Consider the following 27,864-nt stretch of genomic DNA (forward strand, 5'->3'; position numbering starts at 1 on the left):
CTGCAGGGAGTTCAGTTCAAAGCCACATGAGCCTCTGCTTCAGATAGGGCTGTCTGCAGACCAGACCCAACCCTGCCACCTGCTCAGGGACAGCAGAAGTCCCCGCGTGTGCACACCACCCAGCTGGTCATAACCAAACAAGCATAGCACCAAAGCTTGCAATGCCTTCCCTTGAGCTGCCTCGCCTTAGCGGAAGACAGGGTAGAAAAGAAAGGCCCCAAATGTGGTCAGTTTGTGAAGAGAATAATGACAAGAAAGAGGGTGGGGGCAGGGAGGATATTTGGTCCCACATCTGTTCAAGCAATACACACACACACACACACACACACACACACACACACACACACACCCAAAAAAAAAATGTACGTATGTGGAGGCCTGAGGTATCAGGAATCATCCTCACTCCCCCACCTTATTCATAGATAGGGTCTCTCAATCAAACCCAGAGCACAACTACATGGCTTGTCTTTCCAGCTAGCATGCTCTAGGGATCCCGTCTCCACTTTGTGAGGTTGGAATTACAGGTGAGTCACCATGCCTACCCAGCACTTAGATGGGTTCTGGTGATAAGAACCCTTATGCTTTCACAGCAGACACTTTAACTGCCGAGCCGTCTCCCCAGCCCATGTTCAATCCATTCTAAGGGGATGGGAAGGAACACACTCCCCCCATTTCAGTTCCCACCCATACTGTGCACACTTCTGGTCCCCACGGTCCCTGGCCTTGAGAAGGCCGATGAAAGTGTATGAAGAACACATCTCTAGCCTCTGATGGCACCTCTCAGAGGTGGTGAGGGCAGCAGTGTTGGTGGCAGGGGTAGATGCGGATCATGCAGGCCCAGTCTCAGAGGTGCTGTAGAATAATCCTTCTGTACACTGTGAAAATGTGTTGCTCTCATTGCTAATAAAAAGCTGATTGGCCAATGGATAGGCAGGATTGTCAGGGCAGAGAGAATGTTGGGAAGAAGAGGGGCAAAGTCTTGGGGGGTTGAAAGGAGACAGACAGCATGAGACACAGAGTGAGCAGGATGGGAAGTACATAGATGAGGTCAATGAGCCTTGGGGCAGCACATAGATTAATAGAAATGGATTAATTTAAGTTATAAGAGCCAGCTAAAAACAAGCCTAAGCTATCGGCTAAGCATTTATAATTAATATTAAATCCCTGTGTGGTTATTTGGGAAGCAGCTGGCAGGACAAAGCTGATCGGCCTTCCTGATGAAAAATTCACCAACACAGGGGCCTGGCAATGTGAGTTTATACAGTTTCATTGCCCTGCTGCCCAGGCTGGTGGCTTCCTACAGTTCTGTCTTTGGAGAAGCCTACCTTCCTGTCTCACTGCTAGCCTTCCCATCATCACCTTAGTAAACAACTCCCTGCTTCAGATTCCCTGTGTTAAAAGCCTGGTATGGTTTCTGTGCATTTAACAGTGAAGTCTGTCTTCCCCAAGGCCCCAGTCATTCACGCTCTCCCAAGCCCAGGGAGCTGTGCCAGTGAAACCCTTGCTAATAGTAGCAGGTACCTGAGAACATCTCCAAAATGTGATGGCTTTTGGCCACCAGCTGCCAGTTTTCCAGTAACAAGGCTCTGGGTCCTTTGCCACTTTGGACAAACCCAGCCCTGAGCTTCTCCAGCTCCCTTGTGAGTACCCGTGAAGAGTTGTTGCATTGCTGTCTAAGGGCTGGAGAAATGACTCAACAATTAAGATCACTTGCTGCTCTTGCAGAGGACCCAAATTCAGTCCCCAGCACACACATCAGGTGACATACAACTGTTCATGACTCTGGCTCCAGGGCATCTCTTCTGGCCCCTTCATGCACTCAAGCACACACACACACACACACACACACACACACACACACACACACAAAACAATAAATGATAAATCTTAAAGTATCTGACTGAAGAATAAGCAGGTGTCTACATGAAGGTTGGGTCCACAACTCCAAGCACAAGAGCAGGACATGGTGGCATTCACCAGGAGACCCAGTGACTTGGGAAGCCAAAGTGGGGGCATTATTGGAGCCCAGGAGTCCAGGGGAAGCTTGGAGAGTCAGAGTAAGACCCCAACTCAAATGGGAGAACCAGCAATCAGTGGCTCATCGCCACAGATGGAACCACAGCACTCAGGTCTAACAGCAAAAGGCTGGATGACCCCCAGTGCAGCCTAGCAACAGCTTCACACTGTAGACAGTTCATCTCAGGATCAATGGGGCTGAAAGCGCAGGTGCCTGAACCTCAGGGGAGGCTACAGAAGTGGCGAGCAGTAAGGGACAACAGCCATGGACACTCAGGCCCTCAACTCACCTGTGGCCTGGCAGAAGAGGTAGAAGGTCCCCAGCGCCTGCACCTGCTGTGCCTGGTCACTCAGGAAGGGTGGCAGCAAGGTAACCCGCTTTCGACTGTTGGGCCCCGAGGCCAAGGCTGGCCAAGGGCTTCTGGGAGAAGACGAGTCAGGGCCCAGACAGGATAGAGAGGAGGAGCCAGGAGGGAAGGACTTAGAAGATGAGGCTGTGAGACAGAGGACAGAAAAGGAAGTGCTGAGGAAGAAGTCATCAGAACAAGTGCCATGCCGGAGAAGGTGAAGCAAAAAAGAGACACATGGGGTGAGAAAAGAAAAGCATCCAGGGCCGACCCCCACCCAGGGCCGTCAGCCAGGGACAGGAGGCCCGGACAGCCTCCACTAAGGAAAGCCCCGCCCAGTCAATGATAAAGCTTCTGGTTTATTTGGGTACTTTTCAAATGTATACAGTTCAAAGTAGAAAAATAAAACAAAATAAATCTTATAAACACAAATGTTTACACCGAATGGTGAGAGCATGTCATGCTGCAGATGGGTGTCACAGCACAGGGGATCCAGAGTTCATCACTCTCTACATGAAATGAGTGTTCCACACACAGTAAGTGAGAAACAAATGTTAGAATCGTACCACCCATTAACATCCCGAAAGACACTGGCAGAGAAGTCAGGCTGCAGCGGTGGCCGCCCACACAGGACGTTTGTGGTCACTGTCCCGAGGCTGGGAGCCCAACTACACAACCCATTTCTGTCTTGCGTGGACAATCAAGGCGGAAGTCCGAGGGCAGTGATGTGAGATGGAATCAAGGAGAGACCGGAAGTGATCCAAGTTGTCCTCATGAAGGAGCCATCCCTTAGGGCAGCAGGTTCCAAGAAGCAGCAGGGCCATCAGGGTATAAACCCTCCTCCCTCACAGGACCAGCTCAGTTGCCACCCAGAGCCACTGGGCCACCTGCCCTCACTCAAAACCCACCTTGTAGATGTATGGCAGGAAAAAGAAAAGGAAAAAGCACAGAAAGAAAATCTTGGAAACCGGTACTTCCTTCAAAATGAGTAAGATTAAAAGACAAAAACAACAACAACAAAACCCACCAAAATAAAAGGGTGAGTGAGTTCAAGAGACAGTTTTAGGCCTACATTCCTAACAGCAGGAAATAATACATTTAGCAAAAATAAGTCTATCCCTGAGAATCTTAAATGACATAAGCCATATTTTATCTCAATATATAACAAAAATCTAGAAAATGCTCATCTTCTCATGAATATTAAAACATCTCCTTCGGTAATTTAAAAAAAAAAATGACCTAAGACATCAACATAACCAGAGCAAAAATCCTAAAAAAATAATTACGTGAAAGAAAGAGTCTGTGCCCATTTGGACAGCAGGTGATACATTACCAATCTGATAAACTAAAAGGTCATTTCCAATCTGGAATTAAATTATCTTTTAGTGGCTGCTACGAGAAGAGGAAAAGGAAGGGTCATTCTTCTCAGCCCACAGAGGTGGCCATCTCTCCCCCAGGACACAAAGGGCTCAGGTACATCTTAAATAAGCGCTCCGATGACTGTAGGACTTGAGACTGGAATAGATATTTGTTTCCCGAAGGACAAAAAGGGACAAGTCACAGACTGAACCCAAGAGAAAAGAGACAAAGGACAGGCTGGTGCACGATGACAAGACTCGGCTACTGAACGGGCTCAACACAACACTCTCCACGAAGACTGCGGGGTACGGGCTGGGACTCGCTGTCCTCAGTCCCCGTCAGCATCCGAATCTGCAAACTTCAGTTCACACTTGACATCAAACGGTTTGTCCCTGGCGGAGAGTTCATCGATCCGTTGGGAGTCCTCGCGATCTGTGGGCACTTTGCTGGTGATGGTGTCCTGCTCGGTTTCATAGCCAGTGTCCAGGGCTGGCTTGGGCTGGTCACCATTCTGCTGTGAGAAGCTCCCAGGCTCCACCAGCGTCTCCTTCACACTCTGTTCCAGGTCAGAGAAGTCTGACTTGGGCTTCTTCTTCCCAAGCAGCAGGGCTGAGCGGAATTTTAAGCACTGTCCGGGCAGGTAGCCCTTGTAGCAGTTGTAGGAAAAGAGGCAGAGGAAGAGGATGAAGATAAAGAGTAGGAGAGACATGAGCAGGCGGTTATCACTGGACTTGAGATACACTGTCTTCTCTGAGTGAAGCTGGGGCACCGTGTTGATGACCATCTTTGGTTCACAGGATGTGCCAGCGGAAGAGGACTTGGGAGGTAGGGTAGCGGCCCTGGGGGAGGTTGCCCACAGAGCCGGGGTAGGGGGAGAGGACCCCTGGGTAGATGTAACCGGCATTTTGGAAGTGATCCTACTACCTTCTGTCTGAGCAGCCTGGGAGGCAGGTGATGTGGGGGTCTGCAGTACCACCTTCACTTCCAGTATGTGCTTGGCAAGCAGCTGGGAGACTGTCTTATTCCTCACCCTTTCCTCCGACAGGCACTGGTACACACCACTGTCTCCCTCTGACAGGTTGAAGATCAGCAGGTGCTTCCTGCCCACGAAGCCATACTTGGGACTCAGAGCCTTCAACTCGCCGTCCTGGAACTTCCACACCACCCGGGCCAGGTTGGATTTTTGGAAGCATTTGAGTTCCGCTGTGCCACCGTGCTTGAGAGAGTGCTGATGGGAACTGTCTTTGCTCTTATCTGGAACATCAAAATAAATGTGCTCAGCATCCACAACTCCGTCTGATTACGCAACTGCTTTCAAAAATAGGTTAACACCCATAGGACGACACGAGAGTTTCACCCACTCGAGCCAGATGGAATCTTCAGCACCAAGATAAAGGCATCCGTGACCCGTCAGCAGCCCCCAGAAATGAAGACTTCGGTACCAGTTCTGAGAAGTCCTGTTCTCACCCTGTCCCTGGAGAAGACTCAGCAGGCTGGAGGGCTGTGCACTGGTCAGCTCCTCCACCTGCCGCGGCACCCAGGCTCAGCTGCCAAATGTTCTGCTATTGGCGGAGGCAGGGCAGCTAGCAGGGGCCCTCTTCTTACATGTCTCCTACTCCACCATGGCTGGTGAGAGAAGAGGGCACAGGGCTGGGGCCCACCTGCCCTTATGTGCGGGGAAGGCAGACTAGAATCCTGGTGAGATTCTATGTCTACCTCTGGTCACAGCTATTCCCCGATGGCCAGCCATCAGCAGCAGGACCCCCTCAAGGACCAAAACTATAGCTGTGTCTTTTGTCTCAAATACCAGAGATGGAAAAAGTTGGGGGGTTGGGGATATTTGCATATATAAAATGAGACAGCTATCTTTGGAAGGGGACCAAAACCTAAACATAAAATTTCATTTGTACTTTAATGACACAGAGCATGAAGGGAATTTTATACAATTTTCTGAGTGTGAGTGTGTGTTCATATATAGAGGCCAGAAATCCACCGAGTGTCATTCATTCCTCAGGTGACAGTTACCTTTTTTTTTTTTTTTTGGTCTGGTACTTGCTAAGTCAGCTAGGCTATCCAAGGTCAGCAAGTTCCAGGGATCCACCTGTCTTGCCCTTCTTAGGGGTCACAAGCATGTCACCATGCCCAGCTGTTTCACATGAGTTCTGGGGAGCAAAGTCAGGTCCTACAAACTGAGCCATCTGCAAACGGAGCCTTAAAATACTTTTAATGATACTTTACGCATGAAACTACCTCTTCTAGTATAAGATTTTCTCCTTGAAGCATGACACTGCACTAAAATGTTCCTGAATCACTGTTTTTAGATTTGGACTGCTTGGCCATACCCAAGGGCTCCTTCCTTCTCATTCTTAACAAGCTCAGGTTTTGTTTAAGGGGCTAGGCAGAACAGAAGAGCTTCGATCGGGGCAGGGCATGCTTTCCAGCGACCCGATACACCCTGTGTGACTTTGAGCACTCTTTCTGTAATCAAAGGGACAGAGGAAGATCACAGGTCCACTGCAAGGGTAGGTCCCAGGTCTGTCGCATGCCACTTGACCTCTGTTCAGAGAGGAGAAAGGAAACACCAGGAACTTTGCCATCCTGACCAGGAAAGCAAAGGAGATCCACTCACCCAGGCACAAGGATGTGTCGCCACTCATCTCCTGAATCCAGCCCCTGGAAGACAACAGGCACACATGACTCTCCAGCTTGTGCACAGGGCACATACACACAGTCCCATCCATACTCATACCTGCTGGAGCCCACTGCCTGGTGCACGGTGACACAGGCCTTGGCAGCTGGGCTCCAGGCGCAGTAGGGGTCCCGTGCCAGCACGCAATCCTCACAGCTACTGTGCTTTCCACAGAAGGCCAGGGGAGCCTGGACCACTCCCGAGTTGGAGCCAGCATAGACAAACCTCCTCCCCTGTGTATGGAGACAAAGGGCAGGTGTAAGGGGGACTAAGGCACTGCCGGGGCTGCTAGCTTCTCTACCAACTCTGGGGAAGGCAGAGTGCATTTAAGTACTGCACGGAGGGCAGGGCTCCCAGGCTTAGAATAGGCCACAAGTCGTGACCACCAAGACCTAACCGACAGTGTCCTGATTGGTTTCACTGTCAACTTAACACACCTGGCAGGAGGAACGGCAGTTGAGAAATTGCCTACATCAGACTGTGGACATGCCTGGGCCATTTTCTTATTTGCTAGTTAATGTAGGCGGGTTCAGCCCACTCTAGGTGATGCCACCCTTGGGCAGGCAGTCCTGGGCTTTATAGGATAGTGGCATAGCAGAAGCCAGAGTGCAAGCCAGTAAGCAGTTTCCTCCATGGTTTGTGTTTCAGTTCCTCCCTCCAGTTCCTGTCCTGGCTTCCCTCAAGGATGGACCTGGAAGTGTAAGCGGGGAAAAAAACCTTTTCCTCCCCAACTTGCTTTTGGTCAGAGTCGATTATCACAGCAAGAGAAAAGCAGACTAAGAAAGAAATCTTGTATGAAAACATAGGCAGGTGTACCGAGTCGATTATCACAGCAAGAGAAAAGCAGACTAAGAAAGAAATCTTGTATGAAAACATAGGCAGGTGTACCGTATCCCAGGAGGACACAAACATCACCTGAGCACCCGCACGGCCTGGGATCTGATACCACCCTTCCATATCTGGGGCCAAACTTCAAGCGTTATTTTTCTGCACCAGCCTTTCTTCCGAGAAAAGGCAATTCTGTACCTATTTCCCAACTGAAACACTCCCTCCTAGAGGCTAGAGGGATACCCACAAGACTCAGAAACTAAAGGAAACTGAAGAAAAAGTTCTAAGAATCACAAGTCCCCGCTTCCCCAAGGTTCTATAAGCATTATATAACTATATAACTCTGACCTCTTGAGCGCTGGCGAGCTGCCTGTTAGCTGTGCAGGAGCTCCATGGATGCAGCTTCTGTGAATGCCACTTAGTGGGTTGTTTGCTGATGCGGCTGCCTGAGTCACATGCTCTTGTAAATAATCCCTCCTTGATACCCTGTATCAAGGTTCACTGAGCTAGACTGGTGTGTCCATGGTGCCCTACCTGGGGGAAGAGACTTTCATTTGTGTCTTGAGAAAACTCAGAACAGTCCTCTTCAGCTGCCTCCCACTCCCAACTTGGCACCCCCATTGCTCTCCTGGACTCACTGTAGATGACAGAGCACTCCAGCTAGAAGCCAAAGGGCACAGCCTTCAAATGCCAGCCCTGTCTCATGCCAGAAAGTAGGCACATGTGATAAGGACACATCTTTATCATTCACCTCTGAATCCATCATGCCAGTGTGACCACACCTATCAACACCATACAAAGAACAGAAGCCAGCAAATGTCACCCAGCAAGACACACCATCATGTGCTTTCTGCTTGCCTATATTTGTAAGGAAAGAGCCACAAAAATCAGCCATGATGCTTGGGCAAAGCCACAAAGAGCTCAGTACCTGCCAGACACTGAATTCCAGGACAAGGACATGCCATGTCTCTGGCTGTAGGCCAGGTCAGCGGCCACCTGGTGTGGGCAGAAGTCCAACACACAGGTAAGAGATTGATAGTCCCTTGGTATCTGCAGTGGGGAGCTCCCTGAAGCAGATTGAATCACAAACATGGAGCCCACAGATGTGCAGTCCATAGGGAACGGCAACACCAGGCCACAGAGTTCAGCATTGTCACAGAGCCAGGCATCACAAACAAGGGTACAGGCACCTGAACCTATCTCTCAGTGGGTCTCATCTGAGTCCTGGCAAGGAGAGACAAGCACCTTGGCCATCAGGCATGAAGCAGGGCAGGGGCATCTGTCAGCAGGGAGGTGCTGCTCCTGCTCTTCCCTGGGTCCTGTGCTGCTCAAACCCAGTCCTCAGCACTTAGGCTCCCATGTCCTCAAAACAGCTACATTAACGAAAAGCTTCCAAACACACACATAGATCACCTTATGAGGAGCATACAATGACACCCAGGATCACATGATAATATGCAGCACAGCCGAGATCCGGGGACAGCTCACATTCTCCACCTCTTTGCCCTATCCTAGCTGTAAAATGTGGTGCCACCTCTTCCCAAGGCCAGTGGACCAGGAACAGCAAGTCCCAGCCAGTGGACTAATCCAGTACCCAGGCCATTTCCATACAGTCCACCAGCTGAAGGACTTCACACCTCTTTTTATTTTCGGTCTCACTTTGCTCATGGTCAGCCTTGTCTTTGCTATGTGGCTAAGACTAGCCTTGAACTCCTGATCCTCCTGCCTCTACCTCCCAAAGCCCAGGACTGCAGGTATGAAGTACTATACCCCACTCAGGGGCTCTAAAAATTATTTATTTTTGAGACAGGATCTCTCTACATAGCCCTGGCTGTCTTGGAACATAATATGCATACCAGCCTGGCTTTGAATTCACAGAGATCTACCTGCGTGTTCCTCCAGAGTGCTGGGATTAAAGGTGTGCACTACCATACCTGGTGGAGCTTTACATTTTTAATTGTTTGAGAATACATTTTAAACAGTATTTTGTGAACTATGAAAACTAGGTAATGCATAGCTTGGCTTCCACGGGCCACTTTGGTCATCTATGTGTTTCCATGGCTTATGGGAGCCCAGAAGCGCAGTATTGATGTGGCAGGAGCTCTGTAGGGTGACCTGTTACAAATTAGCCAAAGCATCATGCTCGCCAGCACAGTTTACATTCTCTCAGGCTCGAGGCACAAGGACATATTTCCCCAGGTTAGTGACTACCCAAAAGTGCCAGCCACATGCTCTAGTGGCTTAGTATATTCAGTCCCCTTGGCTCTGCCATGCCGCTGTCTCAAACTATAGATCCTATGGGAGAAGGCTGTGAGAGTCCAAAGGCCCGCTCATCTGGGCCACAGGCTGCCAAACCTTGACAGACCATCCTAGCAAGTCCTAAGCATGGAGACTGATGGTATCTGTGGTGGGTAGACAAGCCCAGCAACCACCTGGGCCTGCCCACAGACTGCATTACCTTCTTTGATGACAGCAGCAGAGTTTGGACCGGCTCAGAGTCCTGGAAGAGCTGGGTCTCCTCGACGACGTGCACCTCTTTCCCAAGGATAACAGCTTTATGCAGAGCTCCCCGGTCTGCAAGGTCAAACCCCAGGTCAGCAAGGGGGAAAATGCCAAGGATGTCATGCTGGTTAGTTTTAAGTGTCAACTTACTGCAATCTAGAATCACTTGGAAACGGCCTCGGCAGAGGAATTGCCTAGATCAGTCTGGCTTGCAGCAATGTCTGTGGACTGTCTTGATTGTTGACTGACATGGGGAGACCTAACCCACTGAGGATGGCACCACCCCCTGGAAAGGTAGTCCTGGACTGTGTAAGTGAAGAGAGCTAACTAGCTAAGCAAAGGCAACCCAGGAAGCAGGCAGCATGGATGCATTCATTTCTCTGTGCTCGTGACTATAAATGTGATGTGACCAGCTGCTGAAGTTCCGGCCTGACTTCCCTGAAATGACAGACTATGATCTACAGTGTAAGCAAAAGAAGCCCTCTGCCTTGAAGTTGCTTTCGGTCAGGGTGAAACCAGGAGACTCCAACCTTGATGGCCACCACTCAGACTTCTGCATACTCAAGTCATTCCCTCAACGAGGTGCTCAGAAGAAAACACCCTTGCTTTACAAGTGGAGAGCAGCACTTGGAAAATAAAGAATTAGGAGCTCAAGTTATAAGAACCCCAGTTTTCTCATAAAGCATCACGCCTACCCCAAGGTGGATTCCAACGACCTTCACCAACAAGGTCACATCCTGACAACTGAGTCACGTTCCCTGTAAGGCAGCTGTTGCACTCTACTGGCCCTCCAGGCGAGGTTAGGGGCCCAGGCAGGCAGGTGAGAGCAAAAGGTCCAAGTCACCTGGGAAGCTCTAAGGGTGGCCCCTGGGGCGCTGCCAGCTGCCAGGCTCCAACTCTCCACCCTTATCAAGAAGACTTGTCCTGGGAGTTGAGCTTCCCTCCTAAGGCTGATCAGGGTGGGATGGAGCCTGGCTCCTCCTAGAAGGGGGCAGGGTCTCCACTACCAATTAGGATAGACCAGGCCAGTCCCACTGGTCCCATGATAACAGGAACCACTTTGTTCCACTCCAGCCCAGGTGCAGGCCAGCACTTGCATGCATAACAAGCGCCCCAGGTGCCTGCTGATTCAAGTAAGAGAGACTCAGAATCCCAGGTGCAGTGATGTCTTAGAAATCCTCTCATGCTATCACAAACCTCTGGGGGCTCCTGGAGATACCACATCTGCCCACAAATGACTAAGTGCATTTCCCAGTCTTACCAAGGAACCCACCTGTGCTGATAAACATGACGTCGTAGAAGGTCCCATCCAGGGCCTGAGTCCTGTCTACCACTATCTGGGTGTAGTTTACATCCTTTTTTATTAGCTTGGGCCTGTTGTCTATTGGGGTCACCGAGTTGTCCATCAAAGGGTGGTCTTTTACAAACTGCAGCGTTTTGTCTGGGAGATTCAAAGAGCTGGTGTAGTTGGCTGCCCGAGCCTCACTGTCGATGCACTGTGGAGCAAAAGCACCGTGGTAACACACCCACTTTAGCTTCAGTTGAGCACAGAAGAGAAGCCACATTAGCAGCCCTGGAAGGCTACAGTCCTACTTCTCCAAAGATTAACGGGGCTGAGGCGACCTCCCCAGGGACAGGAGCTGTGGCATTTATTTATTTATTTGTTTGTTTGTTTGTTTATTTTATTCATTATTCATTCATTCATTCATTCATTCATTCATTTATTTATTTATTTATTTATTTATTTATTTATTGTGTGTGCAGTGTTCTGCCTGCATGTATGCCTGCAGGCCAGAAGAGGGCACCAGATCTCATTACAGATGGTTGTGAGCCACCATGTGGTTGCTAGCCACCATGTGGTTGCTGGGAATTGAACTCAGGACCTCTGTAAGAGCAGCCAGTGCTCTTAACCTCTGAGCCATCTCTCCAGCCCGGAGCTGTGGTTTTAAAGCACATGACATAATTGTCCTAGCATCAGTAGAGGAATTACGTGTCAATGAAAACACTTAGTGAACTTCTCAAGTGAAAAAACACTCATTTCATAGCTTTCCTACAAGAAGAAAGCATGCTAAATACTGTTTAACACACACACACACACACACACACACACACACACACAGAGAGAGAGAGAGAGAGAGAGAGAGAGAGATAGATACACACAGAGAACCAAATTCTAAGAAGCATACAAAAGAAAAAAAGGCTGGAAAGACTTCCTTTTTTGGTCCCTACTCCCTAGCCACGTTTCACTGAACACAGCATGCATGCACACAAGAACAACCAGGGTGTCCAGGCCAGACACCCACGGAGAAGCTGGTCCTGGGGAAAGCTTCAAGAGCCAGATAGGGCACTATCCAAAAGCCACCCCCACACACCCATTCACCACATGGCGACAATGTACAGGGAACCCTAGAATTTTCTTTACTTTTTAAATTTACTATATTTAGGAGGACAGAACGTGACTCCCATTGTCTAATGGACAGGCTGCCTCAGGAGACAGCCTAGCCTTTGCTGACAAATGAAAATTTCTTTGTAGGAAATAGGAAATGGAGCAAGCCTGCCATTGTGCAATGTCAGTTTCTCCAAAGAGCCCAGGCCAGTGGGACACTCTCTCATTTGGGCAGCATGTGGTGAGACCTATGACCCAACATGTAGAGGAGATCAGAAAAGGAACAGACTGTGCTCTTCACCCCCCAGGCCCAGCAGTCACTCAGCCCAGGGCAGAGACTCCTGCTGCAAGGAAGCTGTGGGATCTGTGTGCCTGAGACCCAAAGGGGACATAAGCCCTCCCTGAAGCCCGGGACCCTGCTTACCGCTCCAGGCCGGGGAGTGGGCACTGGGCCATTGTAGCGCACCCACTTGGTGTGAGATTGCTCCACTGTGGCACTCTGCATGTATTTTCCGTGGGAGAAGACTGCCTCCACCGTGGCCAGGGTATAGGCACAAACTGCTGACAGACCCACATTGTTCCTATGGAGGGAAACCATGAGCATCAGGAGGGCAGCAGGTCATCAGGGTGGACAGGCCCCGACTGCCGAGGGGACTGACTCACAACTGTGGGGTGAAGATTGCGTAGAACACAGGCTCCTTGAGGCCTGGGGCCCGCAGCACGAAGACATCCTGCAGTATGTTGAAGACCAAGCCACTGTCTGGCCTGGAGCAGATCAGCCTGGCCTTTAGGAAGGAGGTCCACTTCTTTTGCAAAGTCCGAAGGCCGCCCTGGTCCCCCTGGAATGCCAGAGACAGTGCGTGGTAGGGGCAGCACAAATGGCCAGCCACAGGAGCAGCCAGTCCATACACCCCCACCCACCAGGCCAGCCCATGTGGTCTGGGATCACAGAGTGCAAAGAGGCCGGCACATTCAATGACCACCAAAGCAACTACATGTCACCCCATGTGTCACGCAATGCTTTGGCTCCTGCAGCTTTCCGAGCTGTGACCCACGATGGGGCACATAAGAGTTAGGCAAGTGATGGGTGATCTCCTTCCTAACACAGACCCCGACCCTGTAGACCACTTCGGGGGAACATGTGAATGTACCACTGAGAGACCCTTTCACTTCCCCTCTGCCTGCCCAACTCTAGATAAAGTTCTAGATTTTTTTTCTTTTTTAAAAAGATTTATTTATTTATTATGTATACAGAAGAGGGTGCCAGATCTCATTACGGATGGTTGTGAGCCACCATGTGGTTGCTGGGAATTGAACTCAGGACCTCTGGAAGAGCAGTCGGTGCTCTTAACCTCTGAGCCATCTCTCCAGCCCAATTCTAGATTTTTTCATTTTCAGCGAGCCAGCAACTGAGAGACAGTTATGAACTATACAATTCAGGGCTGGGAGAAGCACCATGGCTCCCTTCATGGTCTTGTTTCCTGTAATTCCAACTACCTGTGATTAGTCACACACTAAAAGTATTAATGTTCGCTTTGACTCTTTCCCCCGGGCATTTTTTTCCTTTCACATGTATGTATATGTGGTGTGCCTCTACAGGGGTGTCCATGTGTGGTTGCATTTGGAGGTCTGAAGTTAGTATCAGAAATCTTCCATCTTATGATTTGAGACAAGGTCTCTAAGTCAAACTCAGAACTTGCTGTTGAGGGGAGTTCCTCTAGCAGGCCTGCTCCAGGCTGGAATTACAGCAGGTCCACCCAGAATTTACATGGGTTCTGGAGATCAGAACTCAGGTCCTTTTGCTTTTGTGGCAGGAATTTTAACCACTACGCCATCGTCCCAATTCTGTTTAGAGTCTTAAGAAGGAAATCACCCACACACCTCCATCACTTCAATCACTAGTTACTGTTTAGTCTCTTACTGTGTCTCAGTTGTACATTAAGCCACATCACAAGGGGTTTCTAGCCAAAGGATAACACTTCAATTCCAGAGATAGGAATCCTGGGATGGTGGCATCCGTGCCAGCACTATGGGTGGGAACTGAGTGTGGGGAGGGGGGATCACTCACCTTGCACACCCTGGCAACTCGTGGGATCATTAACTTGAAAACGAACTCATACTCCACAGACACCTCCGTGAAGAAGAAGTAGACCTTGTCATCGTCACCCTCTGTACCATCTGGGCTCTTCTGGATCACATCAGCAAAGACGAAGCTAGGCTCTGTGGAGCGACATCACAGGATCATCCCTGTATACAACGCCACCTTGCCACATGCTACCTGCCCCCGATGTGTCATGGCTGGCCAGTGCAGCCTTTGAGAGGACATCTATAGTGTGTACACACCACACTCATAAACTCTAAGCCTGGATGATGCCTGCCACCCTCCTCAGCTTCAGCGAGCTACACCAGTTGTGCTACAGAGGAAGCCAGGTGGGGCTTCCCTACCGGCAGCTGGTCTACAGAGCCAGAGAGTATCTGCTGACTTGAACAAGGGCCAACTCAGCCAATGTCAGCCACTGGAGGGATACCAAGACTGAATTGTGGGGACGCCCTACTCCAAGGAGGAACTGGCTGTCTCATATCTCAGACCCCAGCATATGACTCCAGTTCAAGGAGCTTCAAAAAAGTCCAGGATCTCACTGGCCAGCATCCCCAAGAAAAGACCCACAAGCAGTCCCCCATCATCCACACCCTAAAGTCAGACAGCACACATGCTTGTCTGACAGTAACACAACATCTAAATACCACCTGGCCAGACCCTGGGGCTCCACCTTTCAGATCACACCGTCAGCTGCACCACACCCCAAGTCCTATGTCTGATTTCTCAACTTCCCATCAGAGCTTCATTTAATAAAGACTCCCCCTTTTTTTTTTTAAAGGTGGAGGTAGGGGTGTGACAGAGGCAAATTTAAAATACTGTTGGTAGCAGAGAGACAGAGAGCAAGACAGCTACTCCGGTGTGGGCCTTGAGCAGTTCCAAAGAGTTTCTACTGCCTAGAATCTGACACGAGCCACAGTGTCCCACTCCCACCCCACACACATGGTTTTGGGACAGCCAGAGGAAAACTGACATGGCGCACCCATGAGGCTAGCAGTACACACTTCTTACCATTCAGCCAGGGGATGGCATACTCTGTCCTCAGGGGACTGTAGGAAGAGTTTCGAGAGATGATGGGTTCACTGCCCAAGAAATTATATGATGTCCCAGAGTAGAGCTCTCCCCCTGCAGCGGTGGAAAGGGAGCAGAGAGAAGGAGTCCAATCAGCCCTTCTGCCTTGGTGGAGGCTGGGCACAGTTGTTTAACACAAGGGCTCGACATTAGCCCAGGCTGACCTATAAGCAAGCCTTATGCCTCCACCTCCACCAGGCTATCATACCGACAGCAGGCTACCATAATTTAGTTATACCCTCATTAATTCCTTGGGGAAAGTGGGCCTCCTTGACTCCTGTGATACCCATTTCTGCTTCCTACACCAATGTCTTTTCTTTTGTCAGGACAACCAGTCATCAAATTTAATCGTGTTCTTCCGGGTTAAAGGGTAATGGCTAATCACAAGTGAGAATTCCCACAGCTAAACCAGACACTCCTCAGTGTTCAACACCTCAGAAAGCCATCCTGAGCAGAAAGCACTTTAAGTCAAAAGAGATGCTTAGGCGTCCACACTGCCAGGCAGCATGGTTCAGCCTCCCCTTCCTTAAATACACTCTGAACATGTATCTTAGCCTACAACTGCGCAGAAGCATCATCTTACATGATGCCTGTTTTCTAAGACAGTACTGAATCCCTCACAAAGTTCACTGGATAGTGTACATTGATGGTGAAGATGGACCCTCCACCCGCCTGGAAGATCCCAAGGTGAACTGTCTGTACAACAGCGTGTGCCCGCTCTCCTCAGATGTGCAAGACCACAGCAGAAGGCACGCAGCCCCAGGAGCATGTGGTGGTGCGCAGTGACTGACAGAAGCATGTGTCACCACAGCGAGGGCTGAGTTTTCCTCTGAAGGATGAACTGAAAGCGCTCGCTGAGGGGTCTGTGCAGTGGGACGCTCGCTCACCTTCTGTGAAAGGAGCTAGTGCCAGAATGAAGCCAGGGGAGACGGGACCGAGGGAGGAGGTCAGTGAAGCAGGTGGGACACGATGTGCCACCATAAATTCAGAGTGCAGGAGCCCCAGAGGCAGGACTCACCAACCATGACTGATGTGTAGCTGTGGGCAGGGTCGAAGGGGCATCTTCCTTTACCATCTTCACTTTTCCCCAGGAACTTGAAGGATGTCAAGTTCTACAAAGGAAGAACAAGGAAATACCTGACCTTCAGGTGCTAAGGGCGTGCCCCGGCACCACCTAACGGTACAGATCCCTTAGTTTGAGAAGACCAGCAGTGTGCAGCAAGTGGGCCCCGACCCATGTGGGTCCTGCCCTGGGAGCAGCGCCACCAGAAGCACATCTCAAGTGTATGACAGAGCCTGGGACATGCAGGTTCACAGTCTCAGCCTTCTCTACCACACTACAAGTAATGGGCCACGCAAACCAAACCAAACAAACCACAGAATCCTCACTCTGTTCATCCACTACCAGCAGCTCCAGGAGAATCAATTCTGACTAAAGGCAAAACCAAGCTCACTCCAACAACATAGGCCATGCCAGGATCAGGCCACACCATGTTCTAAGCTGCCCTATGCCATATAAAACAGCGGTTTCTAGGTGGTGCCTTGCCCTAGGAGACTCCATTTTACAATTTTGATTCCACTTTAGGAAAAAGGATGAGTAGGCCCTGGGTGGACCTACAAACCACACCATCCACCCAAAACAAGCTAATGAATGACTTATTTCTGGGATAGAAAAGGAGCCACCTATGAACTCATCAGAGGAGGTTGAGAGTGTTGGGGCACATGTTGGCATTAAAAACACCTGGGAAAGCAGGCCCGAGAATTACCAGACCGAGGAGAAGGTGTTCCTCACCTGGCCCCAGAAAGTAGTGGACACTAACACTGTGATGGATGGCCCCACACCAAACTATTGCCTGTATGTACCTTGGAGCTAGTCTCTACAGCTTTGCTCTCAAACACTGATTACAGCAGCTCCTTCCCAGCACTGGTCTCATTTGAAATCAACAGACTCTATGAGCCCAGTTCTGAAACCTCAGCCTCTTTAGCCTGTATTCACTCTATAGCCATATATATGCCATACACATATACTTGCCATGTGCTATGTGGTATGATAGTTAACACCACCAATTAGGATTCAAATGAAAGCCGGGAGTGGTGGTGCCTGCCTTTAATCTCAGCACTCAGGTGGCAGAGGCAGATGGATCTCTTGAGTTGGAGGCCAGCTTGGCCTACAAAGAGAGTTCCAGGGCAGCCAGGACTATAGAAACCCTGTCTCAAACAAACAAACAAACAAACAAACAAAAGATTGGAATAAAAGAGTCTGCATTTGCATTGGCCAGATCACCAAGGTAGGTGGGATTATATGGCAAGCTGATGTTACTAAAACCACTAAACCATGAGAATTGATTGTTATTGAATAAATTCTGGCATTGTGGAAAGACACAGCATGTTTGATGTTCGCCCATGTTTCTGGCAGTGTGTTCATGACAGTCAGTCAGTCACACAACCTTGGGATAGTCTCTCCCACCTGACAAGGAAACCTATTTCCTGTGTCTTAGCTTTCCACGGCTGTGATAAACGTGACCAAAGCACCTTGGGGAAGAGGAAATGGTTTATTTCAGCCCACAGTGTACAGTCCACCAATCAGGGAAGTCAGGGCAGGAACTCGAGGCAGGAACCTGGAGGCAGGAACTGAAGCAAAGGCCATGGAGGAATGCTGCTTACTGGCTTGCTCCTCATGACTTGCTCAGCCTGCTTTCTCATACACCCACAGTGGTCTGGGTCCTCCCATGTCAGTTACTAATAAGGGAATATCCTCAAGGCTTGCCCACAGGCCAATCTTATGAAGGCATTTTCTTAACTGTGGTTCCCTCTTCTCAGGTAACCCTAGCTTCTGTCAAGTTGGCAAGCATAAAACAAACAAGAAATAGAACACCATACAAAGAAAAAACAGATACAGCCAAATATCAATACATAATGAACTAGGATGTCCTCATATAGGGAAAAATGAGACACAATTAAACAGCAGGTGACAGACTGGGGGAAATGCCCACAAAATGATGATGAGGTATTTCCACTCCTGAATATATATAAGAGCACATACAGAAGAGTATAGCAGATGAAAAATATAGGCCAAAGTGTTAAAATACAGGAGCCACCACACAGGGCAACTGCCAGAACTCCAGGAGTGTTGGGAAACTCAAAGTGGGCAGTCACTGTACACTTAGCAGACTGGAGAGGTTGAGGAGCGGTGCTGTCCACCAGGGTCAGGAGCTGCCAGCCCTGCCAGAAACAGCTGGCTGGAAGCCACAGGCCAGCAAGCACACAGGACCTCATGGTGTAAGAATGGCTGAAATGACCAACGGGCCAATTAAAACAATAAAGGTCACCCATCGGGCTAGGAAGTATGAGCTGGGGTGACAGTGTGGTCCACTTGATAAGACACATCTGTCATCATACCTCACAGGGATGCCTGGAAGCTACTGGGGCTACTGCCCTGCTCTAGCTACTGGACAGGGAGAAAGATGGAGAACATTGGCAATCATTGTGCTTCCGGACGTAGCTACAATGATGAAATCAGTTGTGCAGGAAAATGTCCCCTTTTTTGTTTTTTCAACACAAGGTTTCTCTGTGCAGCTCAGGCTGTCCTGGAACTCTGTGGAGTCCAGGCTGGTCTCAAACTCAGAGATTCTCCTGCCAGGTGCTGGAATTAAAGGCATGTGCCACTACCACCCAGCCAGATGTCCCCATTTTTAAGAAATGCTTGCAAAAAGGCCTCTGTGGCCAGGCGGTGGTGGCGCACACTTGTAATCCCAGTGCTTGGGAGGCAGAGGCAGGTGGATCTCTGTGAGTTCAAGGCCAGCCTGGTCTACAAAGCGAGTTCCAGGACAGCCTCTAAAGCTACAGAGAAACCCTGTCTCAAAAACAAACAAACATACAAAAAAAAGGCCTCTGTGAACCACAGGTCACACTTTATCAAGGGTATGCAAGCTCACACAATTACAAATACATACATATATACACATGCACAAAAGGACACATAACACAGTGTGGTCCAAGTGCACAAATGTACCACAGGAATTGGCTCTGCTGTAGGTGTGAGGTTTTTTTCTTTCTTTTTTCTTTTATTTATTAATTAAAAGTTTCAGAGTTTCAAAGTCTAGTTTTAAACCAAGCATCCTATCCCCTTACCTCGTGCCCAGGTACTGCTTTAGAATATAAACAGTAGTCCTGACACTTCCGACTAGACCAATCAGGGTTTAGTCAGGAGGTACCAACGTGAAATGTCTTTACTACACCCTCTCTTCTTTCCCTCCTTCTTTTCTGTTTGCTTTTCTTGTCTACCTAAGATGTCTGTCTCTGAGGACCAAGGGACTTTACATCCCAGAAGAGCCACCACATGCATATACACCACACATACAGAACACACACACAGTACCAATTTTGTTTGTATCAGAGAATACAGTCAGCTGGGTGAACCTGTGCAGTGGCCCTCTCCCAGGACAGCTGTACAAGTATTCAGTTTCATAATTCTCTCATGATATTTTTCTTTTGAGAGAATCTTTTGAGCTTTATCTTGTAACCCAGGCTGATCTCATACTCGGGAGCCTCACAAAAGTGCAGGGGATTTCAGGTTTTCTCACCACACCTAGCCGCCTAAGTGAATTTCTAATGAGTCTAATGAGTCTGTGTTTTGTCTGGTTATATCTCCAACTCTGTGTGTGCGTGCGTGTTCCTTATGTACAGTGGACATGCATTTGGTGGGTGTTTATCTATGAATGGTGCTGGGGATCAAGACCCAACAGCTCTTGCATGCTAGCATGCCTAGCCTCTAACTGAACTATACTGGGAACAGGTTTTACATTTCAGCTAATTGAGGGTTTAGGTGAATGAAGCTTTTCATTTGGTCTTCCCCCATTGTGGTTCCTGTCATCTGCAGCCAACTGCAGCAGAGCAAGTTGAACTAAGTCTCCTGCCTCCTCGCCTTGCCCTACCCTGCCCAGTGTCACTCACCCATGTTCAGCAGACCCACATGGTACATGCTGCCCTTCCTCATGGTCATCAGATACACACCATAAGGTTTGGTAAGGGCCAAGGTTTTAGCATCCAGTGGAGATTTTGGATCTATGCCCAGCGGAGAAGAGAGGAAAACCATATAGTATGTTTCATATTTGCTATGGTTTATTTATGAAATTTCTCCCATGGGCTCCTGGGTTTGTTTCCAGGTGGCGTGATCGGGGGAGGTTGTGGAAGTGAGACCTGCCAGAGGAAGTGGGTTTCTGGGGTGCCGGCCCTACTTCTTGTCCCGCCTTCTGTTTTGCTGAAATGCCTTCTATAACCTTGAAGTGTGAGCCACCGTAAGCCCTTCGTCCCTTGAGTTGCTTTCCGTCAAGTATTTGGTCACAGCAAGGGCAAAAGTAAGTTGACTTCTAATATACATCGTACTTGTAAACTTTCATGTGCTGTTTGAGTGCACAAGATGCTGCTCTGGGAGCAGGGCTGCAGCTCCCCCACTTCAGACCCACGCATAATGTTCACAAAGTGTCCTCCAAGGCCTCTTGTCTGGGGATGGGCTGCCCCTAACTCTGACAGGGAGGAGAGAACAGCAAATAACCTAAGAGTAAGTACATGATGCCCTTGAGAGCAGCTAGAAGGTGAACCATTTGCAAAAGAGGTTACTAATATTTATCTCATGATATAGAAGTGCCTACAGAGTGTGTGTGTGTGTGTGTGTGTGTGTGTATGTGTGTGTGTGTATGTGGCCAAAAGCTCAGCCATGGGAAGCTCAGCCATGGAGAGGTGGCTCCAGCTGACGGCCTCAGTTTACTCAGTTTGTAAGCTCCTGCTCTGATGATGTTTTCTCTCTCTGGCTATTTGTTCTTTTATTTAGAAGCCTCGCCCGAGTGGACACTCTGCTGTAACCAGGACTCTTGTCTATTGAGAACTCTAAGAGGCTGCCTTAACGAGACCCCTTTCATTTCTGCTAGGCATCTGGAGCACCCAATTTGATGTTTTGATATCTGTCTCTTGGTAGTATTCTTTCAAGCTGTCTTGCATGTACATAATAAATTCACTCATCCAAAGCTGCAAGGACGGCCCCTGTGGACTATCCTCTGGAGCACAAGTCAGGAGGGACAGGACGGGGGTGCTGTAGCTCCAGGAAGCTTGACTGTGTAGTTCTCAGTCCATGTGGCTTGCAGAAGGAACGGGAGAGCCTGGCCAGAACTCTAATCACCGGCCAGCCTGGTATGTGAGCACTGATAAAAGGGATGTGTTGTGGCCTTACCAGGTGGTCACAGGTGGGCTGGAATGCGTTGGTCCCACAGACATAGAGGGAGGTGGTGCTGAGTGGCTGCAGCACTCGGATGTAGTTGAGGCACTCCGTCTGCAAGGGAAACACACACACAATCAACAGACAGACAGCCACCAAAGAACCCTCGGGTCCACACAGTGAAGGCCAGTCACCCACGGCCCTGTCCTTTACTCTGCTGGTCTGTCTATGTCCATGGGGGAGGTGGGACACTGCACAGTGAGCCAGGCTCTGCAATGTGAACTTCATCTCTGTGGTCCACAGGCAGTTCAGGTTCCAGGCACAACTTTAGCTCTGTCCCTAACAGATGCTCGGCCAGTATCTGGTGACGAGACAAAGCCAAGACCAAACAAGAGCTGACCTCAAATTGTACCGGGGTGCCCACTACAGATGGCAATGTATTTACCCTTGCCAAACATACCATTCATTTTGGTGCCCGTATCACCAAAGCAGACATTGTACAGACGCATTCTGCTTTCCTGGGGACTCCACCCTGCACTCCCGCCAGCACAGAACTGGAAATAGTGACTAGCAGAGTCAGAGAGAGGCCAGACCTGAGGGTATAGCCAGCTGTGCATCCCCGAGGGACCAGTGGGAAAACAAAGATGACAGTTTGGAACCCATGTGCTATTTTAGGAGAACACTGCTCAGATTATATGGACTACAGTCTGAAATTATCTCAAATCGGGAAAATGGTTTTTTTTTTGCAACAACTGTTTTCAAATGGTTGGGGAGTCATTCAGAGGAGGGCTCCCTACCAAATTCATTGTGGGTCCCCATGTGTGGCAGTGCAAGGCATCAGCTCACTCAGCTACACAGATTGCCTGCCAAGACACCAGCCCATCATAATGCCTGCCCACCTCTTAGTTCCTGAGTTAATACTGCAGTTCTATAGAGACAGTATGGCAGTGAAATGTTCAGTTATCATTTAACCAAGGAACTTAAACAAAAAACAAACAAACAAAAACTGAATGGGTTATTATCGTTTTAATCTCTGTTTTGAAAGCAGCCAACAACTGATAAACTGCCATCACTCAGCTATCATGATCATCATCAGGGACAACATGGCTCTCGTGGTCTAAGGACATCTGCAGGGCACCAGGGTAGGCACAGGAGGGTACCCAGGGCTCCTGCGAAAGGGCTACAAAACCTAGTCTCCCTAAACGAACACCACACTGATATATAAACAAAAACCCCAAAACCAAACAAACAAAACAGCCAACCAAACCCCCATAACCTCTCAGGCCTCAGTGGGTACAGGGGAGCCCAGAAACATGGGGTGGCATATGGCCAATTTTATACCAGGTAATAGTGGGCAGCAGAACTTAGCTTCTGTAGTCAAAATGCCAGGCCATTTGAAAAAGCTTCTCCAGTCAGTGCTGATGACCTGCTCTAAGAGCACCAACCCTGATACCAGGGGGCAGGGAGAGCTACCAGATGTGTTGAGACAGCAGGGTTGAGCCCAGCAGAATCACATGATGCCCAGTGGGCAATAGAGAGAAGCCCAGATCCTTGAGAGGATCCAAATCTAAATACCTAAGAAATGTGCATGCGCACACACGCGCGCGCGCGCACGCACACACACACACACACACACACACACACACACACACTCGGGAGTGGGGGTGGGGGGTATTTCTTTGTAACCTGCAATTACCTGCTTTGATTTCCCCTTCTCTGCACACTTGGCTTTTTTGTCTTCAGAGACCTTCCAATACACCTGTGAGGGAGATACGATGCATGAGAGCCCAGTTCCCTGCAGCCTCCCCTGAAAAGGAACTACTGGGATAAAACAGACACCAATAGAAAGTGCACAACGCAGCTCAGCATAGAGGTTTGCAGCCAGGATCAAGTCAGACTGAGAAGAGGTTCAAGGAGCAGACAGATGCTGAGAGCAGAGTCATCCCCAGGACTACTTGATGTTCTGTGGCCATCAACCAAACTAGCAGGATCACACAGCCTTCAGACTTGCTACAAAGAACAGAAGAGGGCCGGGGAGATGGCTCCGTGGGTGAGGAGCTTGTAGCTAAGCAAAGGACCTGAATTTGATGCCTAGAATCCACGTGAAAAGGCTAAGTGTGGTACATACACTGGTAATCCCAGCACTGGGGAGGCAGAGACAGGAGTGTCCGTGTGGCTTGCTGGCTGCCAGCCTACTTGACAAGCTCCAGCCCAGTCGAGGGACCATGTCTCAACATAATAAAATTTTAAAAGTGGGTGGCACCTGAGGAAGATACCTAAAGCTGTCCTATGACTCACGCCCCCCATCATACACACAGAATGAAACTGAAACCAATTTAATTATACCCAAAAGTACAAGCTTTCATTTATTCTTTTGTGTTTTGTTTTCCAGACAGGGTTTCTCTGTGTAATAGTCCTGGCTGTCCTGGAACTCACTCTGTAGATTAGGCTGGTCTCAAACTCACAAGAGATCGGCCTACCTCAGCCTCCCAAGTACTGGGATTAAAGGTGTGTGCCATCACTGCCTGGTTCCTTTTTTTTTTAATTTATTTTTCATTTACATTGGTGTTTTGCCTGCATGTATGTCTGTGTGAGGATGTCAGATCTTGGAGTAGTCACAGAGAGTTGTGAGCTGCCATGTGGGTGCTGGGAATTGAACCTGGGTCCTTTAAAAGAGCAGTTGTGCTCTTAACTGCTGGGCCATCTCTCTAGTCACTCCCCATCCTGGTTCTTTTTTTTTTTTTTTTTTTTTCCAAACCTTAAACTTTTTTTTTCTTTGTTCTTTCGAGACAGGGTTTCTCTGTGTAGCTTTGCGCCTTTCCTGGAACTTGCTTTGTAGACCAGACTGGGCTCAAACTCACACAGATCCGCCTGGCTCTGCCTACTGAGTGCTGAGATTAAAGGTGTGCACCACCACCGCACAGCTTAAACATTTTTATTATTACATGTAGGTGTGGATGTGCATGTACCACAGCACATAAGTGGGAGTTGGTTCTGTCTCCTACAAGTGCCCAGGGGGTTGAACTCAGGTCCTCAGGCTTGGCAGCATGTACCTGCTGAGCCATCTCTTCGGCCCCTTCTCAACCTAATTTTTTTCTTTGACGGTTTTATACATGTAAATAATGAATTTTTGTCATTTTCAGCCCCTGTTACTCTCTCATCCTTTTAAAGGTGACCATATAAAGTATTATTCAATATAAATCAAACATGGAAACAGCCTAGATTTTTCCTGGATGAGCTTGCTGGTGGAGTCCTGAGCCAGATCTGTATAGAGGTAGGTGCAGAAGGGAGGCCCATTGTGGGGTGGGGTGGACACAGGACCTACCTCATGTTGCTTCTCAGAGACGTCCAGTGCATTCACTGCAAAGATAGCTTCCCGGGCGCCCACATACAGAGTGTCTTTGTCCTCACTCATCAGCAAGGCCGAGTAATTAAAGATGCCCGGCTCATGAAATTGCACCAGGCCTACCTCTGTGGGCAGCAGAGGAGGGAAGGAAAAGAGGAACTGAGGAATCACTGCTTAGTGGCATGCACCCCGTCTCACCTCAGGGCAGACTTGTCACAAGGGCCAACTGTCTACACTGCTCCAGCATGGAGCAGGACCCCAGAGAACCTCAAGGCACCCACCAAATGTGAGAGGAACGGGCCCATGACTGGAGCCCTGAGGCTAGCATACATCCCTAGGCTATACCCCTGACCTCCCTTTCTGTCCCCTAGACCTGTTGAGTTCCAAACCACTCATACTGGGGGCTTCCAGCATATCACAGACCAGATTCTTGGTCTACTCTCTACCTCTTTAGAGTGTCTTTAACCATCTACTTTGGGTTTAGAAAGAATGTAATGGTTTAGGACTTTCCCACTCAGGAAATAAATGCCTTACTTGAAACCCTCAACAACAAAAGTTCAGTATTAGGGCTGAGGATGCAGCTCAGTGGTAGAGCATTTGCCTAGTGCATGCAGGACCCATATTCTTTGCCCATCATGCCCTTTAAAAAAGTCAGGAGGGGTAGACACAGCTCTCTCCTAAACAGCCTCCAGAGACAAGTGACACTCTTTTTGCACTTGTGGCAGTTTCAGGAAGGACATAAGCTGTCCTGGTTTTCTTAGGGTCTCACTGTGTGGCCCAGGCTAGCCTGGAGCTCAGGATCCTTCTGCCTCTGCCTCCTGAGTGTGGGGGTTCCAAGTATGTACTGTGGTGCTTAGCTTGGCATTATGAGCTGGTACTGGTAAGTTCTGTACTTGCCTACAAGTAAGTATTCCCACATATCCAGGTGGCTTCAGAGTTGGGCAGTCTTTTGTTTTGTTTTTCTTGTTTTTTTGTTTGTTTGTTTGTTTGTTTGTTTTTGTTTTTGTTTTTGAGACAGGGTTTCTCTGTGTAGTTTTGGTGCCTGTCCTAGATCTCATTGTGTAGACCAGGCTGGCCTCAAACTCACAGAGATCTGCCTGCCTCTGGCTCCAAGCACTGGGATTAAAGTCTGCACCACCACTGCCCAGCGAGCTGGGCATTCTGTGTAGCCTGTGTGCCCCATCCTGGAAGTCTGACCTGGAAACCTCTGAGGCTGAGCTAATCTCAGCAGTGCAGCTGAAGTGCCTGGCCTCTAGTCAGCAGTCATTAAACACTGTGAGCTGTTGAGATCACATGTGCACTCTGACTAAAGCTTGGTACCTGCTGTGGGCTTGAAGCAGCCACCAGGCCTCTTGCTCACACAGCATCCTTCGGACATCCCTGCCCTGAAAGACCCCACAAGCATCCAAAGCATGGCTCTCCATGCTCTCCAGAGCCACTGGCACTCACAGCTTTAGAACTCACCTCCATGCTCCCAGGTGATCCGAGGCACAGGTGCAAAGGCCACCACTGTCCCCAACACTACCATCAGGGCCAAGAATAGCCCCCTGATGGGAGCACACATCCTCATGGGCAGAGGGCACCAAGTCCTTCACTAGTAGACACACATAGATGGCAGAAAGCTGCTGTGGTGTGGCAGCGGGGACTTCTCAGAGCCCCAGGGCTGGGGCCAGCGGCACAGACTGGAGCCCATGAGTGGTGGGGGTCCTGAACCGCCACATGTCAGGTTAGCGATGGCCACTTTTACCACCACATGCCAAAGGCAACTGCTGTTCCCTTCCAACCTGCAAAAGAAGGAAAGAAAGGCTACAGGTCACAACAGCTCCAGCTGGTTCTCAGTCCCCTCCGCCCCTTCCCATTGCCTATCCTGCCTGAATCTGCCTGCTGAGGGACATGGAGGGCATCCAGAGTTTGTGGGGCCACCAACAGATCCTGCAGAGACACAACACACCAAGATGGACCTACCAAGGTGGATTATGATGTGTGATGAGTAGCTAGACGGAGAGCCAGCTGCTTGGTGATAAGCCACAGATGAAAGGAACAAGCCGGGTTTCAGTTCCCTGGGAGGCTCACTTCCTAATTTCTGACAAACCCAGGAAAATCACCAGAGGTCAGAAGGCTGCAGTGACAAGGTGCATGCCTGAGAATCCATACAAGAGTCACATATAGGCTGACACACAAAAATGCATGTAGCCATAAATGTGCACAAATATATGCGCCCATATACATAAAGTATGTGAGCACACACACTAACCTTTATACCCATGAAAACATGCCCTCAGGGCCTCATTTTGCAGGGGTAGCTGGCCTCCACAGAGGACACACAGCTAGCCCAGGAGGCAACCCGATAGCTCTTCCTGCCTCACTAGGAAGAAGTTAATTACCATGGAAACAGTAGCAATTAACTCTGATTTGTCCAAACAAGAAACAGAAAAGCAGGCTTTGCTGTTTGGTGGAACTGTGGCCATGGGGCTATTGAGTCCAACCCTGTCTTCACCTGCCCCAGACAGGCCTGAGGCTCAGCACACATCAGGACCCCTGTCTCTGAGCCTATTGGTCCTGACCACCTGAGACTAGGGCTGTGTCGCACCAGCTGCCCAGCTACACAGGTAGGCTTCACCTTTGAGTGTGGCCACCTGCCAGGCCTTCCCTGCCTCCCACAGAGGGTGAGGCCAGCTGTTCCTATATCTCTATCCAGTCCTCTGTCTGGACCGTCCTCAAGTATAGCCCTAACAACATGTCTGGCCTCTATCCCACTGCATTTGGAAGCCTCCTAAAGCCAGAATAGCCTGAATCCCTCCTTCCTCCGAGGACTGGAATAGTCTAGGCCAGTGCAGCTGATCTTTCCCTTAAGTGACTGTTGCTATAGCTCAAAAGCAGCGATAGATGCCATGCAACAGGGTGACTCCAGTTACAGGCAGTGGCTTCACAAAACGGGGGTTAGCTGGCCCCAGCCCCACCTACAGATTCACAGCAGCTCGGCCCGAGGGGTGACTCCTATGCTCATCCAA

At 49.4% G+C, this 27,864-nt stretch overlaps 1 protein-coding gene across 8 annotated transcripts in view; it reads right to left on the reverse strand.

Annotated features, from left to right (window-relative positions):
• Sema4d (semaphorin 4D) overlaps nt 1-27,864 on the reverse strand; it is a 78,035-nt gene that overhangs the window by 12,075 nt on the left and 38,096 nt on the right. For 4 of the 8 annotated variants that reach the window (XM_036186941.1, XM_036186940.1, XM_036186944.1 and 1 more), the window contains 14 exons: nt 26,318-26,637; nt 24,833-24,978; nt 23,204-23,266; nt 21,523-21,621; nt 16,315-16,408; nt 15,237-15,350; nt 14,196-14,347; nt 12,791-12,966; nt 12,552-12,708; nt 11,015-11,237; nt 9,698-9,813; nt 6,472-6,644; nt 6,352-6,395; nt 2,307-2,510 (listed from right to left, as the gene is read on the reverse strand). In XM_036186941.1, coding sequence (XP_036042834.1) covers nt 2,307-2,510; nt 6,352-6,395; nt 6,472-6,644; nt 9,698-9,813; nt 11,015-11,237; nt 12,552-12,708; nt 12,791-12,966; nt 14,196-14,347; nt 15,237-15,350; nt 16,315-16,408; nt 21,523-21,621; nt 23,204-23,266; nt 24,833-24,978; nt 26,318-26,423 — 1,867 coding nt within the window. In that variant the 5' untranslated portion in view covers nt 26,424-26,637. Of the gene's footprint in view, nt 1-2,306; nt 2,511-2,534; nt 4,977-6,351; nt 6,396-6,471; nt 6,645-9,697; nt 9,814-11,014; nt 11,238-12,551; nt 12,709-12,790; nt 12,967-14,195; nt 14,348-15,236; nt 15,351-16,314; nt 16,409-21,522; nt 21,622-23,203; nt 23,267-24,832; nt 24,979-26,317; nt 26,638-27,864 lie in introns of those variants that run through there. The other 4 variants (XM_036186939.1, XM_036186938.1, XM_036186946.1 and 1 more) reach the window with 3 other exon arrangements.

Source organism: Onychomys torridus, chromosome 5, assembly GCF_903995425.1.
Source record: "Onychomys torridus chromosome 5, mOncTor1.1, whole genome shotgun sequence".
NCBI lineage: Eukaryota > Metazoa > Chordata > Mammalia > Rodentia > Cricetidae > Onychomys > Onychomys torridus.